Genomic DNA, 22,361 nt, shown 5'->3' on the forward strand with positions numbered 1-22,361 from the left:
TGTGTGTGTGTGTGTGTGTGTGTGTGTGTGTGTGTGTGTGTGTGTGTCAATCAGAGATGGCACCGAGGCTTGAGGGCTGAGGAAGCTGAGGGGGGGGGGGGGGGGAGAGTTGACGTCTGGGTGCACGACCAGGGCTGGGGCTGGGGAGCCCCTGCAGAGTGATGCCACCTGACGTCATGAGACCAACGAAGGGGAGAGACTGGTGAGAAGAAAGAACTTTGGCAGAAAGCAGAGGACAGGAGCAGGGAAAGTCACCGATGAGAGACAGGAGGAACAGTAGGAATGATTCAGTACAGAGGACAGACTGGTCCGAGGGGAATGAGGCCTGAGGCAAGGCCACGGGATGTGGATCGGACCCTGCTGAGGGCATTCAAAACAACAGGAAGGTGGCCATTCTGACCGGTGTGAGGTGATACCTCATTGTAGTTTTGATTTGCATTTCTCTAATGATTAATGATGTTGAGCATTCTTTCATGTGTTTGTTGGCAGTAAGGTAGATAGCTGGTGGGAAGCAACCGCATAGCACAGGGAGATCAGCTCGGTGCTTTGTGACCGCCTGGAGGGGTGGGATAGGGAGGGTGGGAGGGAGGGAGACGCAAGAGGGAAGAGATATGGGAACATATGTATATGTACAACTGATTCACTTTGTTATAAGGCAGAAACTAACACACCATTGTAAAGCGATTATACTCCAATAAAGATGTAAAAAACAACAGCAACGACAACAGGAAGGTAAGTGGAAAGAGGAAACCAGTCTACAGAACACTAAGAAGCAAATGACTCCTTCAAGTGCAGAGCAGGGGGTGGAGAGGGGGAGAATGGGTGGGAAGGGAGAGGCCACAATGTTTGTAAAGCTGAGTGCGTTAGTGGGGAGACTGGCAGATGGCTATTTTGAGGCTAAAGGTTTAGGAAAGGCACAGGCCTCTGACCTCAGCTAGCTGAGAATCTCGGTAGAGACGGGTGGCCCACTAAATGTATTAGCTCTGGGTTCCAGGCACTCGGGATGGGTATCCAGACAAGTGAGGTGAGGCAGAGGAGGGAGGAGCTAAGGACTGCAGTCCTGGCAGTCTTGTGCTATGGTATACTAGAATATATGCACTTAAAACAAAATGATGAAGATCCTATGGAAGGTTCACTAGCATCATACTTATAACGACCATGGTGATCTTTAGTTTCGCCTTTCACTCTAGCAGGGCACGGGGTAAAGAAACACTCTGAGGCCACCCACCCCGGCCCTCCGACCAGGATGGGGTCCGAGCCAGGCTCTGCTCCAACAGCCCACACAGGGCACTCATTTTATCAAAAAAGCACACCTCTTATCAAATGAGTCACGCATATTAATCACTTTTAAATAAATGCTATCCATATAATTAAATCTAGATGGTTTTAAGGTGAATACTATTTACATATTTATTACACTATTACTTAACTTTTTGTTGATAAGAATTCACAAGAAACTCTTCTTGAGGACCCTTCTTTTGAGAGATTGATGCTGGCCACTGGAACCCGGTTTTCTCTGGCGGGCCTATCCTGACTCCTGTCATGAGAACTCTGGTCATTCAGTTTTACAAAAACCCAGTGAAATAGAAAACATGCCCAGAGGATGTGAAATGGGGCCACATGACAGAAGTGAAAAATTTGAGAAGACAGTCTACCGCCAAGGAACAGGGAAGGGGTGAGGCCCGGACACAGGAGGGCAGGGATGCACTGACCGGGGTGTCGTGATGACTGAGCAACAGAACCGGATGCTGCATTACAGGGACCTAGTGTGGGGGTGAGAGGCTCTGGACCAGAGGACGGCTCACTGTAGGACAGGGGTTCTCCGCCCTGGCTGCACACAATCATCTGGGGAATTTTTTTGCTTTTGTTTGTTTGTTTGCTTGTTTAATAAACAGCTTTGGTGAGGTACAATTTACATACTATAAAATAGACCAACTTTAAGTGTATAATTCAATGATTTTTAGTAAAATTTGGAGCTGTGTACCCATCCCCACAACCTAGCACCTGCTGAGCAAACCCTGCCACCCCACCCTATCCAGACCAATTACACCAAAAGTCCTAGCTGGGGCCTAGGCCTCTGAATGTTTTATTCCTCCAGGTATAGAAACTGCTGTAGGCTACTTTGCCAAGCTAAACTATTTACACACAGCTAATTTACACAGACGGATTCAATAATTTCACATTGTGGTCTAGAATTCAACTCCAAAGACGAGAGCCCTCAGACCTAGTCCAGTGATGACCCCCACCACAGTCAGGGCCTCTGCAGGCTTCTGGTCCAAGAACCAGAGTGGGCAAGGAATACGACCTTGGGGGCAGGAGGATTTCATTAAAGATGCCTGGCATTTTAGTCCAGCCCAGTATGGAAGATAAACGAACTACAACGCAGTGTTCCTCTCAGGGAGTTGTCACAAATGACAAGTAGTTAAATGATGGCAAATAATAAATAATTCATTGACATCAATAGTAATAACCTCAGAATCCACCTACAAGCAGACTATGACCAAAGAAACCAGTGATTTGCTTTACATGCTCAAGAGGCCTCTTGGCAAAGCAGCAGTCCTCCCCTGTATAACCTCACTGCCCAAAGGACACTACCCCCACCTGGAAGGTAACAAGAAGTTCAGATATTTTTAAACTGCTAAAGTCGCACCTGTTCCAAAGATGCTAACACCTCTCCGGCTCACGGGCCCAGCCTCTGGGGAGGCACCTGGCACCTTAAGCGGCTGCACAACTTCCTCCTGAGAAATTAGACGCTTTTCCTTTCTAACTACACATCAAACCACAGAGCCCACTTGAAGCACGACTGACTGCCCTGAAATATCAGACTACAAAATCCGCCCCATCACCACAATGGCCCCCACACAGCACGTACTCACCCCCTTCTGCCGTAGGCTGCCCACAACACAGTGCTCTAGCTGTTTCCGCACCGCCTGCCACTTGAACCTGTGCCTTTTTGGTGGTGGGGGCTGTAGATTCTGACCCAGCCCTGGGACCCCAGTGCCTGGGCCTGAGCTTGGCACACTTGGAGCGCTCAGGAAATGCTCGACAGACAAGCACACTTGCCAGCAGGGTGGCAGTACTCTCAGTGTGAAAATCCTGAGACACGAGGAGCCTTTCTCCTCAGACAGCTGGGGACTGAGGCATTCCAAAGGTGCTGAGGACTGAACCGTGTCCCCCGCCCAAGTTCTTATGCTGAAGCCCTAAACCCCTACCCACCATGTAATGGTATGAGGTGGGGCCTTTGGGAGGTAATTAGGGTCAAATGAGGTCAGGAGGGTGGGGCCCTCATGACGAGATTCATGCCCTTATGGGAAAAGACACCAGGTGCTTACAAGCCAGGAAGAGGGCCCTCACCAGGAACTGATCTTGGACTTTCCAACCTCCAGACCCATGAGAAATAAACGTGTGTTGGTTAAGCCCCCCAGTCTATGGTCTTTTATTACGGTAGCCTGAGCTGACTAAGACAACGGCCAATCATGGATGCAGATGGTTCTTAGCAAGAGCCCCATCAGGTAACACCAGGCAGGGCAGCTGTGCCCTTTGACCCAGGAAGAGCTGGCAGCTATGTCCCATGAGACTTGATTACCTCTTTCCACCTGAACCACTACCTCTTCGATTTCTTGAACTAGGACTTTATCTCTTAGCCTCCTGTCTGTCTTTATGCCTTGAGCACCTCTTCTGCATCACCAGCATCCATGCACAGTGCCCTTATGGGGGAGACACTTGCCCCAGCAGCATCATCCTATTCCCAGAGATGGCATGGCTACTGCCCAAGAGCCCCACCAAGCCCCACATCAGCCCTTCCACTCAGTCCAAGGGCCTTCTAGCAGCACACTGCAGAGTGCAGGCCCAGAGTACTCACGGCCCCCTCCCTCCACACTCTGGGGAAGCTAGGATGTAACCCCGAAAACCAGCACAGCCCCCGTAGCAGTCTCTGGGAATGGATCCCCAAGGCCTCGTATCACCCACTTTCAACATGAGCAGACAAAGCTGACTTGAGCCCTCACGTGTCTTCTACAGATCCTCCCTGCCCACCCCCATTCCTGGGCTATCCGGCACACCTGAGGGCCACCAAATTCCCTGGGCAGTTTCAGTGGTGTTTAACCCTGCAGACAAGCATTTAAAGGTTAGGCTTGGGCCAGCTGCCTTACTCCACGTTAGCAGGACGACTCCTCTTTGGGCCACTGCCCTCGTTTTTAGAACACATATTGGAACACACAGCCACAGCTTCAAATGCTGCTAAATGCTCTGAATACCCTGCCAACATGACAAGCCAACCCTGAGCCCACCTCCAGAGTCCTGGGCAGGGCCTGGCATGGAGAGAGCAGCTCTGGAGAACAATAAATGGTTCTCTTTTGCCCACTCTTCCAGGAAGCGCCCTGAACCGGAGCCGTTCCTATACCACATGACCAGACCGCTCATGTGGACACAGAAGTGCTCAGCCAAAGGAGGCCCCGTGCAGCACCTCGTGGAGACACCTGCACCTTGGATGCTGGGAAGCCCACGCAGGAGGGCAGCCAGGCCTCTCTGCTCTGCAGAGTAGGCTCAGAGTATGGAGAGCCGCCACAGCTGCTAAAACAAGAGAACACCAGGAGCCACATGGAGCACAGGGGTTGATGGGACAATGGCTATAGATTCATTCCCAACTCCAGCCCTGGCCCTGAACTCAGTCAGCTCAATTCCAAATCTCCACATTTAGCAAAAGCTTCCTGCCAGCCTGCCTGGAGCCCCTTGAGGTCTTCAGGGGCCACTAACAGGAGGCTGGCACACACCAGGCACTAAAATCTTTGTCGCGTGAACAAGTCAAAGGACAGGGAGACACACAATCACGTTCCCATTATATGAAAAGTGCCAAGCTTGAGACAGACAAGAAAGTAGGTCATTCTGCCCAGAGGCTTTTTTGGAAGGTGGGGAGGATCATCAGACTCAGAAATTGACGGACTCGGAGGAACCACAAGGGTCCACCGGAAACGCAGTGCCCGCTGCCCTGTGGCTGAAAGCACCGGTGATGGCTCCCAGCGAGGCCCAGGCCTGAGCTGGGGCCAAAAGGAAATGCGCAGATCTGAAACGCTCTCTCCCCAGTGTCCCCAACTCCCAGGATTCAGGGCAGACAGCAGCCCTCAGTCCTCGCCCAGAAACACCTGATTGTTCTATACCCTCCAGGGACTGCTGCTGCAAGCATCTCTCCAGTTGCAGCCTGGAGGATGTCCTTGAGAATGACCCCAGGGGTGCAAGTGAAAAGCTGGTATGGCCAAGGTGCCAGTGTGGTAGAGCCTCACACTGGCCAGCTGCTCCGAGGCAGGCCACAGTATTCCAGGGACAGCGGACTCCACCTGTCACCTTCAGAACTGGGCCCACTATCCCAAGAAAAAGAACAGAAGCTTCAGTTTTGCAGGTACCCCTGGTCCTCACCACTAGGGACAGGTGTCCCTGTCAACCTCCGATCTCCCACGTTAACCTTACAGCCATCCGCACCAAGCCAGATCTCCACCATGCATGGTCAGTCAAGCATGGCAGCGGACCAGCTAAAAACAGATTTTTGCCTCTAAGTGTCTGTGGTCTTTCCTCTGGGCGATGGACGCATGGCCCAGATGCCCTCTCAGCGAGGGCTCTCCGCAGATGGCCTTCAGCTCTCAACCCTTCCAGGGACTGCGTGGGCTGCCCAGAGCCCCACCTCAGGCCAGACCCATCTGACGACTGGTCGAGCAGAGCAGGAAGGCCTGACCATCTCCCCTGACTGGGGACAGCTGTGAAGGGCCACGCCCGCTCTGGAGCAGAGGCTGTCATGGGGCCTCCGTCAGAGCTCTCCCTCTCCCTCTGCCTGCTCCTGCTTCCTCCACCACCCTCCACAGGCATCAGTCCCAAGGACACCCTTTAATAACTACACCGCACGCCAAATTCCCCACTCCCGGGAACCCAGCCCGTGGCACCGAGTCCCAAAGACTTACATTAATGCCCTGTCCTACTGCTCACTGACCCTCAGGAGTGACATTCTCACATGAGCCACAGCCACAGCCCCAGCCCCAGGTGACAGTCCTGACTGTAGCCATCTCACTGAACGTGGACAACTGACTTTTCTCAAAGTCCCCAAGGGGAGTTTCAGCTAGGAGGGACTCTCACAGTAACCACCCCTCCAAGTGCCTCACCAGGCCCACGACAGCCATGGACTCCGCCGGGCTCCACCTGACCATCAGAAATCCCCAGAATGAAGGTGCTGCCACATTCTGAAGGGGCGCTCTAGGTGCAGACCGAACAACCATCAGCCATCAGCGCGTTCTTTATTACACTAGTACACTGTTACAGCTTCCTCTCTCAGGTCAGGCCCACCCTTCCTCTCCACCTACCCTCCACCACGAGCCCAAACGACTCACCACTCAGTCAGCCCCGCCCACACTGGCCTGGCCACCCCCGAGGCAGATGGAGAGCGGGCCACATGCGGGGCGTGTTACACTGAGCCCTGGTACACAACCACCCGCCAACTGCAAGTGCTCTGGGCCCAGAAACCTAATAATCCCCAGTGTCTCTGGGAGAATGGAAACAGGTGGCCTCTCGAGGAGGTTTTGCACCTCTCCTTGAAAAGCCTCACAAAATCAAAGGACCTCAGCTGGGTCCTGTAAACCCAGCCAAAGACATCTCCTGTCCTAGGAGCTGGGGCAGAGTCCAGCTCCATGGGCCTCAGGGGGCTCCCCTGGGCTGCGTCAGGGCCTCGAGTCATTTGAGAGCTCTCAGGGAATCCCTGAGCGGGAGGGCGTGTGGTGGAGCCTCTGTGCCTCCCTGAGTTCTCTCTTCTGGGGACTCACACTTCTGTTCTGCTCCTTCGGGTTCTGCTTGCTGGGTCTGTTCCCCAAGTGCCTGCCCTACCCCCAAATGTGGGTCTGGCTGTCTTGCTGCAATAAAGCTGTGACCTGGGCAAGCTTTTGAACCTCTGAGTCTCAGTTCTTGAGCTGTAAAATGAACCACCCACCTGGCAAGGCTTAGCAAAAGTCAAACAAGAGCTGCCCCCATAAAGTACCCAACAGAGGGCCTGGCCGCAGGCGCTCAGCAGACAAGTGCTGCTGTCAGCCGTGACGAGGAGGCGGGAAAGAAGAGGGCGCCGTCCATTTGCCAGCCTCCCCCCCCCCCCCCCCCCCCCCCCCAGCTGCAACCCCCTTCCTCACCACAACTCCCTGGCATTAGAACACCCTCCCCTCGAAGGACTTTGACCCACGCGTCAAACCCCTTCCCTGGCTTGCTTGGCTTCTGGCTTCCTCTGCAGATGGAACCCTTGAGCCAGCACCCAGGAAAGAGACTCAAGTCCTATCAGGCCACCCAAGTGAGGGACTGCAGCCCAGGCCACAGCCCCAGACCCCGCAGGGTAAACCTTCCTGTGTTGTAACAAACTAAATACCGTCTAACGCTCTCCCTGACACAGAAGGTATTTTGCCAAAATGTCAGAAACGATTCTGACTCCATCTTTAACCTACCACCCATCAGGCTGGGAAAGCCAGAGCTCAGTCACGATCCGGGGCAGCGGGAGAGCAGGGGACAGTACACCAGTGACGCGTCCCGGACCCCGGCGTCTCCTGCGCCCGCCCCTTCCCAAACGCAGCCGTGCTTTGCCTCTGAGAAGGCCCAACACGGGGCATTCATAAACACCAGGTCTCCCACCAGCAGATCTGTTCCCGGACATGCAGGTGGCAGCCACCCCCACCGTGTCCACCTGACACAACATGAAAACAGACAGTTCTAACAAATCATTTAACCCTCTGTGCTTCCTAGCTCCTTACACTTAAAAAATGTAAACGCGTGTCATAAAGTAGAGTGCTCCTTCAAGGCAGAAACTGTTAGATCTTTCGTGGTCCTCATGACCCTAGGAAACTGCCCTTGCACTCAATAGTTGTAAATCTGTTCAACGGATACATGCAGAAGTTCCACACAAACACTCGCATAGTCACACACACACATCCCGTAACCCTTCTCCAAAGACTACTGCTCTAGGACACTCTATTAGTAATTCTGGGACAAGAACCAATTTTGCACAAGGCTGCCCTCAGGCTGTGAATAAATAAAAGAGAGAAGGCTCCTAAGAGGTTACCGATCTCCAGTCCCTCCCTTTACAGGTCAGACACTGCTCAGGAGTCGAGAAAGGAAGAACCTCCCCGACGCCCCCCCCACCCCCCACACCAGCCGGATAATGACAGCACTGAGACCAGAGTCGTCAGTCTGCTGGTTCCTAGTACCTTACTCCTTCTCCTAGCATTCTGGCAGCCCCTACAGAGAATATCCCAAGGGCATAAGACACACCAGTTTTAATACCGTTTTCTTGCCATCAGCATTCCCATAGTGTGTGCAGAGTACAAAGTTCTTCTGTTGTATGTGACAGCAATTATATTTCAAAATATTTTCAAACAGGTACTTCTATTCAACAACAGGCTGCTTCGTATCCCAGAAGAGCCTCCAGGCAGACTTCATTTTGTTATGGGATAGAGAAACAGCTCACATGGATGGTCATTACCTTTGACAAGCAGCCTGTCTCTCACAGAAACCCGCCGAGTGGAGTCGGAGGCTGTGGCTGACGCCCGGGACCCTTTGAGACCGTCATCCCGCTTCAGTTTGCTTGCCAGCGTCAGCATCACTGCTACCTTTATCCTGAAAGGCCAAAAGCAGGTTAAGACAGTGACTGGACAGTGAAGACAATGATGTAAGGTGGTTTTTAATATCTGTCCCATAATTTAGTTACAGAAAAATTTAGCATGTAAGATACAATAACACTGCATTCCTTCATAATGAATTTGGATAATCTCTATGCCTCTCTAAATCTGATGTTTTAAAGTATGAATGAAAATTCAACAAGGGAGAGCCAAGCATTTAACACTCACTGGGCGCCAGGCCCCGGGATGTAGCAGTGGCAATGCTCCTGGGCGCTCATGGTCTAGGGCAACCTCTGCTGAGGCCCACCGCTGTCCACTGGTAAGTCTGCCCATCCCCGCTGTGTGGACCATGCACCTGAGGGTGTGGCCCCAGGGCCTGGCCCAGCACAGACTGAAGGGAGTGTCCACCTCTGGTGAGGAGGGAGCACCGCAATGCTTTCTTTCCTCCTTCCTTTAATAAAGGTGTGGCTAGAACCTTAATAAGCATCTTCACGTTTATTTACATTGTACTGTATTTATATTGTTAGGCAATAGCAACATAGTTAAGCTATAATTAATGCTCCAAACTAGATTCTTTTCACTTGGCTACTTCCAACCCACCTATGTTTCAGGTTCCCTCACTGACAGCTCACTGGGAAGGATAATAAAGACCAAAAACAGGTGATGCACCTGACTGCTTCGGAGAAAGGACTAAAGATGTCAGCGATGTTTACAGATAGAACTGTCCTCTAGAATCTGCCTTCTGTTTCTAACATAAACCGCCATTCATCTGACAGGCCTCCTAACTCTTCTTGCTTGCTTTACCAGTTGGAGAGGAATTCTGGAACTTTTTTTTTTTTTTAATTTTTAAATTTTATTTCTTATTTTTGGCTGTGTTGGGTCTTCGTTCCTGCGCATGGGCTTTCTCTAGCTGCAGCGAGCGGGGGCTACTCTTCATTGTGGTGCGTAGGCTTCTCACTGTGGTGGCTTCTCTTGTTGCGGAGCACGGGCTCTAGGCGCAGGGGTTCAGTAGCTGTGGATCACGGGCTCTAGAGTGCAGGGTCAGTAGTTGTGGCGCACGGGCTTAGCTGCTCCGTGCCATGTGGGATCTTCCCGGACCAGGGCTCGAACCCGTGTCCCCTGCATTGGCAGGCAGATTCTTAACCACTGCGCCACCAGGGAAGCCCTGGAACTTCTTTTGATTGAGGACAAAAATTGGTCACCAGCTCAATATTTTCATAATTTCCTTTGTTGCTTTAATGTAATTTCCTTTCAATACCACTCTGATCATTTTCAAAAGAAAATGATCTAAAAACTTCCAGATGAAAAACATGACCTAAGCACAGAACTTTTAGTTTGAAGCCAAGATCTTGTTTTTTTGTTTGCTTGTTTGTTTGTTTTTACGAATGAGGCAACTTATTAACCCAGCATCATTTGTTCTGATGCTTCTTCTTGGCAGCTGTCACCTGTCCAGCGATTCTGTCCAGATCTCTCTGTCCCTGAGGTGTTAGTTTGTGGCCCCCATCTTGGTCCTTTTCCACCATTTTCAGCCCCTCCAGGGCTTGGAGGACCCGACGGGTCTTGGAGCCTCTGCTTAAGTGGCTGGGCATGACGCCATGTCTCTGACGCCCCCCCATAGATCTTGGTCATGGCACCAACCCCAGCGCCGCCCCGGAGGTACAGGTGCCGTGCTGTGGAAGCAGCTCGTGTATAGAACCAGTTCTCATCGTAGGGAGCGAGCCCTTTATGCTTGGCCAGCTTGACAGTGTCCACCCATTCAGGGACTTTCAGCTTCCGGACTTTCTGCGGAAGGCTGCCAGAGCTCTGACGAACTCCCGCTGGTTCACGTCTTTTACAGGAAACTCCAGGCATCGTGCAGCCTCTGCACTGCCAGCCAGGGGCTGAAGCCAAGATCCTGAAAGCCAAACTATAAGAATAACTCTCCCCCCATCAGTATTTTTAACCATTTTAACCCGGGTCCCTCACATAGCTTTTCACACCATCTTCTGTGTGTTCCCCCACCCCACAAAGACTGTAAGATTTAATTTTCTATTATTTGTACCATGAAAACAACATATTGAATATGACCTTCTGAAGTGTACAGGACCTATGCACAAACACACACACACATCTAATCCCTTTAAGAGTCACTGGTCTAGGGACTTCCCTGGAGGCACAGTGGTTAAGAATCCGCCTGCCAATGCAGGGGACACGGGCTCGAGCCCTGGTCCGGGAAGATCCCACATGCCGCAGAGCAACTAAGCCCACACGCTACAAATACCAAACCTGCACTCTAGAGCCCGTGAGCCACAGCTACTGAGCCCATGTGCCACAACTACTGAGCCCGCGTGCCACAACTACTGAAGCCCGCGTGCCTAGAGCCCATGCTCTGCAATGAGAAGCCACGGCAATGAAAAGCCTACGCACCACAGCGAAGAGGAGCCCCCGCTTGCCGCAACTAGAGAAATCCCACGCGCGGCAATGAAGACCCAATGCAGCCTAAATAAATAAATAAACAAACAAATAAATAAATAATTTTTAAGAGGAGTCACTGGTCTAAATGCTTCAAGAGATAGTTCTATTACACATATTACACATAAGCACTCACAAGCTCCTAGAATTTCAAACCTGCAAAGGACTTCTCCTCTGACTCCCACTCTATTTTATGGATGTGGACTCTGGGACAACCAGGGCCCAGGAACTGGGTTGTCTGAGGCCACTCAGCTGCTAGAAGAGGTCACCACGAAACACTAGTTTCCCTCGTGTAGATGATGGGAATGTTTTTATCTCGAACGTGGTGATGGTTTCAGGGGTATATACGTACATCAAGACTGATCAAGTTGCATAGTTTAAGTATGTACAGTTTAGTGTACTTCAGTTATACCTCAATAAAATTGAAAAAAAATGTGAAACCAAACCATCGCTAGTTTCTTTACTCCCACTCTACCTCAGCTGGACCCACCGAGAGGACCATCACCGATGGACACACACCTTCCCAGCTTCACCCAGGGCAGGGACTACCGGTTCCGTTTACCAAGCCCCCTCACAAGGGAGGGCGGGGCGGGGGGAGCGGGGCGCGGAGTAGGGAGCTCCTGTGGGGGCTCCAGCTCACAAGCTACCAGACACAGCAGCACCAGCTAGAGCCAGCACCCCCCTGCTCAGCGGCCCCCGAACGATCCTGCCAGGAATCCCTCAAGCAGATCTGGATCCCAAAGCAGGGTCTGCCTCCCCAGCAAGCCCACTGCCAGGCACCCACACCTGAACACATCACTCTCACCACATCGACAGGGTCGCCTGATGGTGGGCCAAGATATGCGTCTATCACGAAGTCCCCTTGGTTTCTATCCTCTAGCTGACCTTGGTAATACAAACACGTCAAGCAATAAAAGCACAGCGTGTGTAAAGAGAGTTCTGTAGGCAGTACCCTAGGAAAGCATAATAAAGAGCCCAACAGAAAGGGGAGTCCTAGGGCACATGATTGGTCCGCACCCAGCTCCCTGCAGACCCGCACTGAAGGAGCTGCTCAGAGGGTCCTGGCAAGACTCACTCATACACAGAAAGGCTCACACCAAGACAAACTCTTCTGTGTGGCTGCAGTCTGAGGACTCTGCTTAATTCTCGTATACTCCTACCCCACACCGAATTCTTCTCTGTGGGCAGAGTATGCCCCATACTCAATTCCATTTAGAGTCAGATTCCTGGTTTTCAATCGTCAACAAGTTTGTGGCCCTTAATAAAATACACAGGACACTGACTATGCAAGATATCAAAGAAAACACTGGCGTCTGTTTCCTGTAGAAGACAAAACTTAGTTTCCTAACATTCTATGAAATCTAAGTATATAATGACCATCTATTTCTCCATCATCTGTATCATTTTCACACACCACTTTAGGGATAGAGCAAAGGCCTAATCGGGGGATGCTACATAGCTGCTAATTTAACTCTGTACAAAGAGATCTGAACGAAAATAATCATTCAAGCTGTCAGGTTAGCTGAACACCTGCAGTTTGCTGCAGAATTCTCTCGTCTTTCTTCAGTATGCTTCACCCCTTGAAGACCTGATTTAAAACTAAACTTCCCCTTTACTGCAAATTACACTTTGACTAGGGCAGCATTTTCGGTAACAGCACCCTCAGTCTCTAAATTCCACAAGTTGTAATTGGCCCATTTAAGTTCTTCCTCTGGGCGGGACTTGCTTGCAGACTGTTCAGAGAAGATTCTGATGTGCCGTATTTACTAGGCTCATCATCGAGCAGTACTGACTCAGTGTTCCTGCTTATAGTGGCAAAATCAGGCCCTGTCACCCGTGCAGGGGCCAGTCAGCTCACGGGGTGAGGACCTCCTCATTTACGATTCTTCCTGCCCTAGACAAGTCCCAATCTAAGTGTAAAAGATGGAACCGCAGGTCACTAGGGGACAACAAACTTCTCCAGCCAAAGAGGCCCAGATCAGGACACAAAAAAGCCCACACCCCACCCTTCTCCTTTAGAATGTCAGGGCCCAAGGAACCTCCCACCTGGCTCCATGGCTGGCTGACTGATGACCTTTGGAGCCCAACCCTTTTACCTGAGCAGTAAACCTGTCTCCTCCTGCACTGCCCTGCCTACTACCTGAGCAGCAGGTATGTCTAGCCCTGCACCACCTAGCCTGGTGATGATTTCTGTCTCTGAACATCTCCCCCACCCGTGCCCTTCCCCTACCTTCATCCCCTTACTCAGCCATGAATCCTCTGCACAAGGTAGGTGGGCCTCCTCCCTGTTCCTCAACAACACCCCGCTCGTTTCTGGAAGCTTCTGCTCACCCTGACATCCAGGTCTGGAATGCTCTCCCTCCCTTCACCACCTAATCCTGCTGCTTCTTTAGGATAACAGATGACCACCCAGATTCCTACCTCTCCTCCAAGAAGCCTTCTCCGACCACTCCAGTCCATCCTGACCCCACTCCGGCGCTGGAGGGAAGGCAGAAGGGCGGACCCGATCCCCTCGTGGGACGGATGAGGGAACTGAGACCCAGGGAGGGTGGGGCCACACCCAAGATTACACACCAAACTTGGCCGTACGGATCGGTCCAAGATGTCCTCCCCGCTCCTCTGGCCCGGCAAGACCCTCCAAACCAGCCGTGGTCGCCCCCGGTTGTGGGGAAGCCGCAGGCAAGTTGGCGAGGCGGCAGCCGGGCTCCTCCTCACCCTCAGCGTCCCCCTGGCCTAGCCCGATTCCCAGACGATCAGGAGTCCGGCTGCCTAAGTCCGAGTCCCGTTGCCTCCGGCCACGTCGGGCCGGTGACCTTGGGCCCACTCGGCGCTGCGTTTCCTCCCGGACAATGCGGCTAGCAGCTCCCCCGCGACGGCGGGCGCGAGCGAGGCCGTGTGTGCGCCCGGCACAGGTCCGGGCTCGGGGCGCGCTGCCCCTGGAGCCCGGCCGCGGCCAGCGCCCCGGACCCAGCCCCGCGCCCCCCGGCCCACGCCCCGCAGCGTCCGCCCGCCCTCCAGCCCCCGACGCCCGGTCGTGAGGACCCGCACGGCCTGTGGCGGCCCCGGCGCCGCCCGCCCTCCGGCCCGCCCGCCGGGTGCAGCGGCGCCGCGGGAGCCGAGCCACCCTCCAGCCCGTGGCAGCCCCTCGCACACCGCACGGCCGCGCGCTCCTCACCTGGGCACCCCGAGACAGGCGAGGCGGGCCCGGCGCCCAACACCATGCCCGGCCGGCCGGCGGCGGCGAAACGCAGCCCCTTACAGCCGCACCGGCTCCGGGCGGCGAGACCGGAAGTGGCGGGGCGGGGACTCGCCGCTCTCGCCCGCGGCGGCCGAGACTGCAGAGGGCGCTTTAAAAAAAAAATTCAAAGCCCCGAAGAACTTTATTTGGAGCCTGACAGGCGAACAGCAGAGTGCGCCAGCCGGGGCTGGGCTCGGCGGCCGGCCTCTCGGGCCTCTCTCACTGGCTGAGGGCACGGCCTGGGGCGGGCACGGATCTAGCGGCCCGCGCTGATTGGCCAGCGGCGACCGGGGGCGAGGTCGCCCAGTCAGTTTCCAAGCCTGCGCGCCGAAGGGCCGGGTTCTCTGCGCGGTGTTCCTGCCTCCGTTCGTTGGGCCGTGTGCTAAGTCTAGGCCTGCGGCTGAGAGGATCCCCGCGCAGCGTGGCCTGCAGCGGCTGCTAGGCCGGTACTGACTGCCTCGGTGGATGGGGCGCCCGCTGTGTGCCCATCACAGTGCTCAGGATGCAGAGGAGCGGCCGCCCCACAGCCCGCAGTGTCGGCAGTGAGCGGGGCCGGGCGATGAGCCGTGCAGCCACCAACCCCCGGGGTGCTCCGGCGGGACTGCAGTGGAATGCGTGGGCGCTTTCCTGTTGTCTTACGGTTTTCATGCCTTGTTTTAGCTCTAACACTTTTGCAAACTACTTACTTTAAAAGATCTGTTTCAAATTGTTCTAATTTCTAGCTCGTTGAATACAAATTATTCTCACGTCCATTCGCGTCCTGGTGTGGTTGGTAATAGGCGCTCTGGCAGGGTCAGGTAGGGCTCCTGGAGGAGTGAGCCATCTGAGAGAGGAGGTTCACCTCGTGGACAGGGACAAAAGAGCCAAGGAGTTAGAATTTTATTTCCAGAAGACCCACTGATAGGTTTTAAACGGTGGAGTGACAATATCAAGTTTCCTTTCTGAAAGAGGCTTCTGGCTCTGAGAGAGCTGGTGGGAGGGGCGCCAGGCAGAGAGGAGACCCGAGGGAGGAAGACCAGTCACGGACAAAATTCACGGTATTCCTTCTGTCTGGGAACAGTTTCCTCCTTCTTCACCCGGCTAACTCCTAAATTTTCCTAAGCTTAGACACCACTTGCTCAGAGAGGGCCCAAGGTCTGGGAGAGGCAGGTGCCCCTCTGTGACTTTGCTGAAGCCCAGTGCTTCCGCATTCCTGGTGCTCAAGACACCGTCAATGTCCGTTTCCCCGAGCTCAGCTCCTCAGGTCCTCCTCTTCTGTGTTTCCCATAACACTCCTCCCCGATCCTGGCGACAGGTGGTCAAAACACATCTGCCGGATAAGTATTGCATGAGCTTGTAGCAGCAGTCCTGGCGAGAGAAGATAAGGCCTGAAGCAAGGCAGCAAATTAAGGTACAGTGCATTGGCTTGAGTATTTGTCTTGCTAAGGAACACTGTTTGTAGGACAGCCTGAGCGCACATGGGCCCGTGGTGGCCCAAATCTCACCACTGTGGATAAATGAAGCTTCATTTCATGAGGCTGCCTCATGCCTTCACCTGAGCCTTATTTAGGGTTTACTAGGTTATTGACTCATGTAATCCTCACAACAACCTCATGAAACAGGTGTTTTATTATCCCCATTTTACAGATGAGGAAACCGAGGCACAGACATTAAGTAGACTGCCTGATAAGGCAGAGCTGGGATTTTCCCTCAACCAATGTGCCATGTCCAATAGGTGGCAGGAGAGGGGCAAAGCTGGCCCTCCTGCTTCCTGGAGAAGCAATTTGTGTTCATCTGCGGCTCCTTCAGAACCGAACTTTCACTAGCTTAAGCACAAAACATTTAGAAGACAAGATATGCTCATAGGATATAAAGAGACAACTGGGAGCCCGGCCTCTAGCTCTCAGTGGCTCCATCTGAGTCCTGGCCTCTGGGGGCTGGCCTTGTCCTCCCAGATGCCTCAGTGGAGCTGGGGCCTGGCCTCAGATACATCTTTACAATCCAGGCCACAGAGGGGGCTGTCCCTTCCCTCCCAATTTCACATTTTCCGGGATAGGATGGCTGGGCTCAGATCATGTGCCCACCCTGTGTGTGTTTGTGTGTGTGTGTGTGTGTGTGTATGTGCATGCATACCCGAACATATAAGAGGAAGGGGTAGAGGACCAATTGTGAGCCTCTAACAGGGAAGAACCTTTGTATTTTATTACAAGTTAATCACGAAAGGGATGTTGCCTAGAAGCTTAAATTATACATAATGTTCCATCCCTGGGAACCCTGCCTCCCAGGTAATGAGCATTAAGCTACAATGCCTATGTTTAGCTCACAGGAAACATCCTGACCAGGCCCACCTGTGAATGGTTGCAGAAAGGAAGAAATTAGCACATCCCTTTGGGAGGCTGACCAGAACCAGGACCTTACCCCCTCCTCTTTGAGTATAAAAGAAGCCTGAATTCTAGCTTGGGTGAGATGATTCTTTGGGACACTGGTCCATCACCTTCTCAGTTTGCTGGCTTTCTGAATAAAGTCACTATTCCTTTCCCCAACAACTTGTCTCTTGATTTATTGGCCTGTCGTGCAGTGAGAGCATGAGCTTGGACTCGGCAATAAGCCTCCCAGGATAGTACTGGTGCCAGGGGACGAGCCGGTGGACACAACTCATTAGGTGTCCTTCCCACCTCCTTCACCCCTACCCTGAGAAGCTCAACCCAGGGCTTCTGGCTGGAACAGGGAAGGGGAGATGTCCCCTAACTTTTCAGCCATTCCTGTCTCTGGACACAGCTTCACAAGCTGTCCCAGAAGCTGTCCCGGCCTGGTCTGGGACTGACCTGGGTGACATGCTACCACCAAGCCAGGGCTCTGGGCAGTCTTCAGCCTGGGGCAGGCTGCCAGCTGGTTAACATCGTCTGGTGCGAGGGCCTGGGTGCCTGCTGGGTTAGGGCAGGGCTTCCTAGGCAGGAAAAGCCTAGGGAAGCCCTAAGGGGCGAGCCTTCCTTAGTCATTCCCTCCACTCTTCCCTCCTGCACACGCTGTGGACGGAGCAGAGCTCTCCCACACCAGTGGCACCCGATCGGGGTAGACGTTCCTGGCTCCGTGTTTCAGTGGAAGACTGCTCTGCCCCACACCGTCCTATGGACTCGAAGCCTTTGCCAGGGCAAGACCTCAGCGATGTTCCAAACGCAGCCCCTTGCGTGGATTGGGAAACTGCACTGGCAACACTAGGTGTGGAGTAGACGTCGATGGAAGGGTCCAGCTCAACCCTCAGCTGGTACCTGCTCCAGCCTGTTCTGTGTTGTTCCAGGTTATTCCACGGCATGCATCCTACCCTCCAACCAGGCCCTATTCTCCTAGGGAGTAAGGCCCAGGGCACTGAAGAGCAGCCTGGAGACACACAGGCCCGTGTCCCTACAGGTCCTTCTGAAATATATGTCAGTAAGTCAAGAACTGTATCATGAGCATCTACCAAGTGCTGAGTGCTGGAAGGGGACAATGTATACAGCACAGACCCTGCCCTCCAAAACCACGAGCTCCCTGGAGAACTAGTACGGGTAAATCATGATAGAATGAGGGATACAACTGGGACTCAAGGTTTGCTCTGCACACAGCAGATCAGCGACTCCGCAGTCCCGCTTGAGTTTAGAGACTGTTGGGAGAAGGAGGGAGGGAGGATAGCTTAGAGTCTATCTATGCCTTAGAGTCCAGCTGGGGAGGCTGAAGACGAATGTACAAAACCCAAGGTCCTCCTGGTGCTTCTGTTGCTAAAAGTAGAGATGGTACGTTATTGTTAGGAAAAGCTTTATTGGGCCTTTTACAGTGAAAGGCAGTGCCCTGGGTCTAATTTGGAGAGGAGAGGATGAAGCAAAGACGACACCAGACAAACAGTGGCTGGCAGTGGTTGTGGGGTACCGGGAGAGGTTGTCAACCGAGAATCGGGGCTTGAATGATGGTGGTGATGATGGTGGTGGAAGCAGCTATCATCCAGGCAGCAGACCATTGGATTCGAAGTAGTATGACTCTAACCACACATCTAGTATAATTAACTTTTGACTGCTCCATAACTGGCCTCCAGGGAAAGCATCGTGTTTCCTTTTATTCCTTTAAAAAATAATAAATGGGCTGTGACAGCTTTCCTGAAAAGGGACTGAATCAAAGCAGTGTTTTAAATATTACAGGACTGAGATTTTCTCACTCACCCTAAAGCCACACTGGGCACATTTTAACAAGGGCTGTGCGTTGTAACTGGAATGGAGACATCGTACAATCAGCTCCCCGTGGTCCCTGCTGCCCCTTCCTGCAGACTGCACTTCTGTGATTCTTCCCCTTCAGGTCACCCCGTCAGATCAGGCCCCTATGTGGAAAAGCCCTGGGAACATTACACAAGAGAGAAGCTGCCTTTCTCTGAGGCTTTTGCTTTTACTTTCTCAGGAAAATATATTAAAATCTCTGCCTTTGTCACACTCTCTCCTGTTTTGCGCTGCATATTCTTTTGTGTTAGTTACTGACTGAAGTCTGTTCATGTTTTCAGGTATTTTTATGCTGCTGATGAAAAGTTTTTATAGTTTAGTTCTGGTAGGGGACATGAATAGTAGGAGTGTGTGTGTGTGTGTGTGTGTGTGTGTGTGTGTGTGTGTGACCATACATGCTAAGCTGAATAATAGCCCCCTGAAGGTGTCCTTGAACTAATTACTAGAAACTGTGAATATGTTACTTTACATGGTAAAATGGACTTTGCAGTTATGATTAAGTTAAGGATTTTGAGATGGGGAGTGCTACACATGGAATGTTTATGTCCCCCCCCAATTCATATGTTGAAATCCTAGCCCCCGAGGTGATGATATTAGGAGGTGAGGACTTTGCGAGGTGATTAGGTCATGAGGGTGGAGCCCTCATGAATGGGATTAGTGACTTTATAAAAAAAAAGTCAGAGAGTTCCCTTGTCCCTCCTGCCATGTGGGGACACAGAGAGAAGGTGGCCATCTATGAATCAGAAAGTGGAACCTCCCCTGTTACCAAATCTGCCGACACCTTGATCTTGGACTTCCAGCCTCCAGAACCATGAGAAGTAAATTCCTGTTGTTTATATCCACCCAGTTTGTGGTATTTTGTTATAGTGGCCTAAGTGGACTAAAATGGGGATTTTCCAGGTGGGCCCATCATAATCACAAGGTCCTTACAGGAGAGAGTCAGGACATCAGAGTCACTAGTAGAGGATGTGACAGTGGAAGCAGAGATGCGGGTGATTGGAGGAAGAGGCCTGAGCCAAGGAGTACAAGGGGCTCTAGAAGCTGAAAAAGGCAAGAACGTGTCTCCCCTGAATCCTCTGGAAGGAACAGGGCCCTGTAGACACCCTGATTTTGGATTTCTGAGTTTCAGGACCGCTAGAGAATAAGTACGTGTTTTAAACCACTGTTGGTTATGGTACCCATAGGAAGCTCATGCACAGTATCTCCAGGAATCGTGCCAAGAATGGTGGTTGGTGGCTTCCAGGGCAGCCTGGGATCTGGGTATTAAGGAGACTCCCTGGAGGACTGCGCAGGTGCCATCAGCCCAGGGCTCATCATGACACATTCATAGGGATTCAGGATGCTCAGATCACTCCTGCAGTGAGGTGCTGCTGCCTGGGTTTTATATTTTGTATCATACCTATAGTTTTTGTAGTTCTAAGTATCTGGCATTGTCTGCTTTTGTGAGTGATATGGGAAGAGTGCCACAAAACCTGTTTTCCCTTAAAAAAAAAAAGAACCCTGTGGTTGAAAATGTATATCCATGAGAGTTTATGTAAACACCCGAGGGAAGAAGGTAGGAACAGGATGAGGAGCAACCATCCTGTGTTCTGAGCATCTGTAACAGCCCAAGATGACATCCATTGGGCTGCATCTTGGGCTGCAACCCCTGGGACCACACTGGGGTCACCCAAGACAGTCACCTGGCACATCAAGGCAGTCCCACCTCCAGGGAGAGTCCCTCCCCCTGCAGCCACAGCTCCATCTCACTGGAGACTGGGGTGAAGAACCAACATCCCAGTAACTCCTTTCTAAACCCTCATGACTGACGTCTGACTCCGGAACTCTGGTGATGGCCACGCTGTGGTTCCTGTTTGTGAAGAGGAGGAGCCGCCGTTCAGAGTGGACCTGGGCTACTGCTTGCTCTGCTGGTATCAGGTGACCCAGCACAAACCTTTAAGAGGGCAATGAAAGTCCTAAAAGCCTTCAGATCTTTTGACCCAGTAATTCTATTGTAGGGATTGGCCTAACGGAGTAATCCAAAAGCAGACAAAGCCCTGGCACAAGAATACCCATTGTTACAGAACTTGGAAGCAACCTCAAGCTCAGTATTAGGGGAAGGTTAACTAAAGTACCATTCATTTACTTACAAGAATATTACACAGTGATTAAACTTGATTGTTATGCAGATTATGTAGAAGCATGAACATACTTATTAAATTAAATGAAGCAATCAACATTCAAATTGTATAAATTCAATGACCGCAATTCTGGAAAACAAATATATGGGCAGAGACTAGAGGTAAATTAACAAAAATGAATATAATTTTTGTGTCGGAACGGTAGCATTTTGAGTGAATTTTTCTTCAAACTTTTATTTTGTCTTCATAACAATACAAAGGTCTCTTTTAACATGACTGACCCTTACCTTGGAGCACAGGTCTTGCGTCAAATAAGTGATTTTAATGCTGCGACTCACTAGAGAAATAAATATGGAGCAGCATACGGCTTCCTTGAACACACTGTTTAAAAAACAGGCAATCCAAACCAGGCTTCCAAAGCCTTTCTAAATTTCAAGAAGACAGATAAAATTGTTTTGAAATAAATGGTGACTATCCACGTGGCAGTAGAAATGCCCCTCCACGTGCTATATGTACAGTACATTCAAGTCCAACGAAATTCTAAACGTACGTTTTCTACAGTACTCACGGCAGTCCCCAAACACGTGCTGCAGGAAAAAGGGGACACTACCTCCATCTGAGAGGCCAGGAGAAAGACCCAGGGAGCACTGGGGCAGGTTACAATGAAGAGAGATGATGGAGAGGGCACAGTCAATAGGATGAAGAAAGACTCAGATATCCACCCTCACCATCATTATTACCTAATCTGGCTACCGCTATAAGGCACGTGCCAGAAACAAGATAGTTAATAGAAAGGACTAGGCAAGGTGACCATTACATAATGAGACAATGTGATTGGCTCCCTAGAATATCCAAGGGGCAACTGAAAAGTAAAAAACTTTTAGTTTAGTAAAAAACTAAAACTGAACAAAGTGACTCGAATTAAAAAAAAATCAATAGGTAAATTTTATGTACCAACATCAGCCGATTAGAAGTTATCAAGAAACCCTTTTCACAGTGCGGGGGAGGGGAAAGAAAGACGTAACACGTTTAAATAAGCTCGATGGCCAAGAGGCAGGACCTGGGTAAGAAAATTACAAACTTCACATCTCTCAGAATGTACGTGTCTGGATTAGGGAGGAGTTTGAAGACATCGTCTGCATGGAGAAGCCCACATCACATGAAGGAACCATTGAGAACCAGCTAGCAGGGAAGAGTGGGACCTGAGCCCGGTCAGAGCCCGCATGGGATGTCAGGTAGTGAACAGGTTACTATCACCCCATCACTGCTGTACTGTTCTCGGCGGCGTCAGCCTGGAAGCCACCTAAGACTCTACCCACAGGCCCTTGAGGAAATCAGGCGCTTCAGGGGGTGAGGTTAGGCAGCTACACACAGAAGCAGCAGACGGGCACCTCCTGGCATGGAAATGTGTCCACCGTCTATCATAAAATGGAAAAATTAGTGGCATAATTGCATGAATAGTATAATGACGTTGTGTAAAAATAGTCTGTTTAGAGATACGTTTACAACCTATTAGAAAATATTTAGAAGCATATTGTATTAGTTTGCTAGAGCTGATGAAACAAAGTACTATAAGTAGAGTGGCTTAAACAAAAGAAATTCATTGTCTCTCAGCTCTGGAGCCTGGAAGCCCGAGACTAAGGTGTCGGCGATGTCGCGAGGGGGAACCTGTTCAGGGCTCTCTCCGTGGCCTGTGTCCTCT

General features: G+C 51.6%; 1 protein-coding gene and 1 pseudogene across 1 annotated transcript in view; both read right to left on the reverse strand.

Moving 5' to 3' along the window:
- UBE2F (ubiquitin conjugating enzyme E2 F (putative)) overlaps window positions 1–14,422 on the reverse strand; it is a 52,329-nt gene extending 37,907 nt beyond the window's left edge. The window contains exons 1-2 of the mRNA XM_029224650.1: window positions 14,257–14,422; window positions 8,495–8,628 (exon numbers count right to left, since the gene is read on the reverse strand). Coding sequence (XP_029080483.1) covers window positions 8,495–8,612 — 118 coding nt within the window. The 5' untranslated portion in view covers window positions 8,613–8,628; window positions 14,257–14,422. The remainder of the gene's footprint in view (window positions 1–8,494; window positions 8,629–14,256) is intronic.
- Window positions 9,374–10,795, reverse strand: LOC114896614 (annotated as a pseudogene).
- Window positions 14,423–22,361: the final 7,939 nt, after the last annotated feature.

The sequence above is a fragment of the Monodon monoceros genome, unplaced genomic scaffold, assembly GCF_005190385.1.
Source record: "Monodon monoceros isolate NGI ecotype Baffin Bay Population unplaced genomic scaffold, NGI_Narwhal_1 Super_Scaffold_16, whole genome shotgun sequence".
Classification (NCBI taxonomy): Eukaryota; Metazoa; Chordata; class Mammalia; order Artiodactyla; family Monodontidae; genus Monodon; species Monodon monoceros.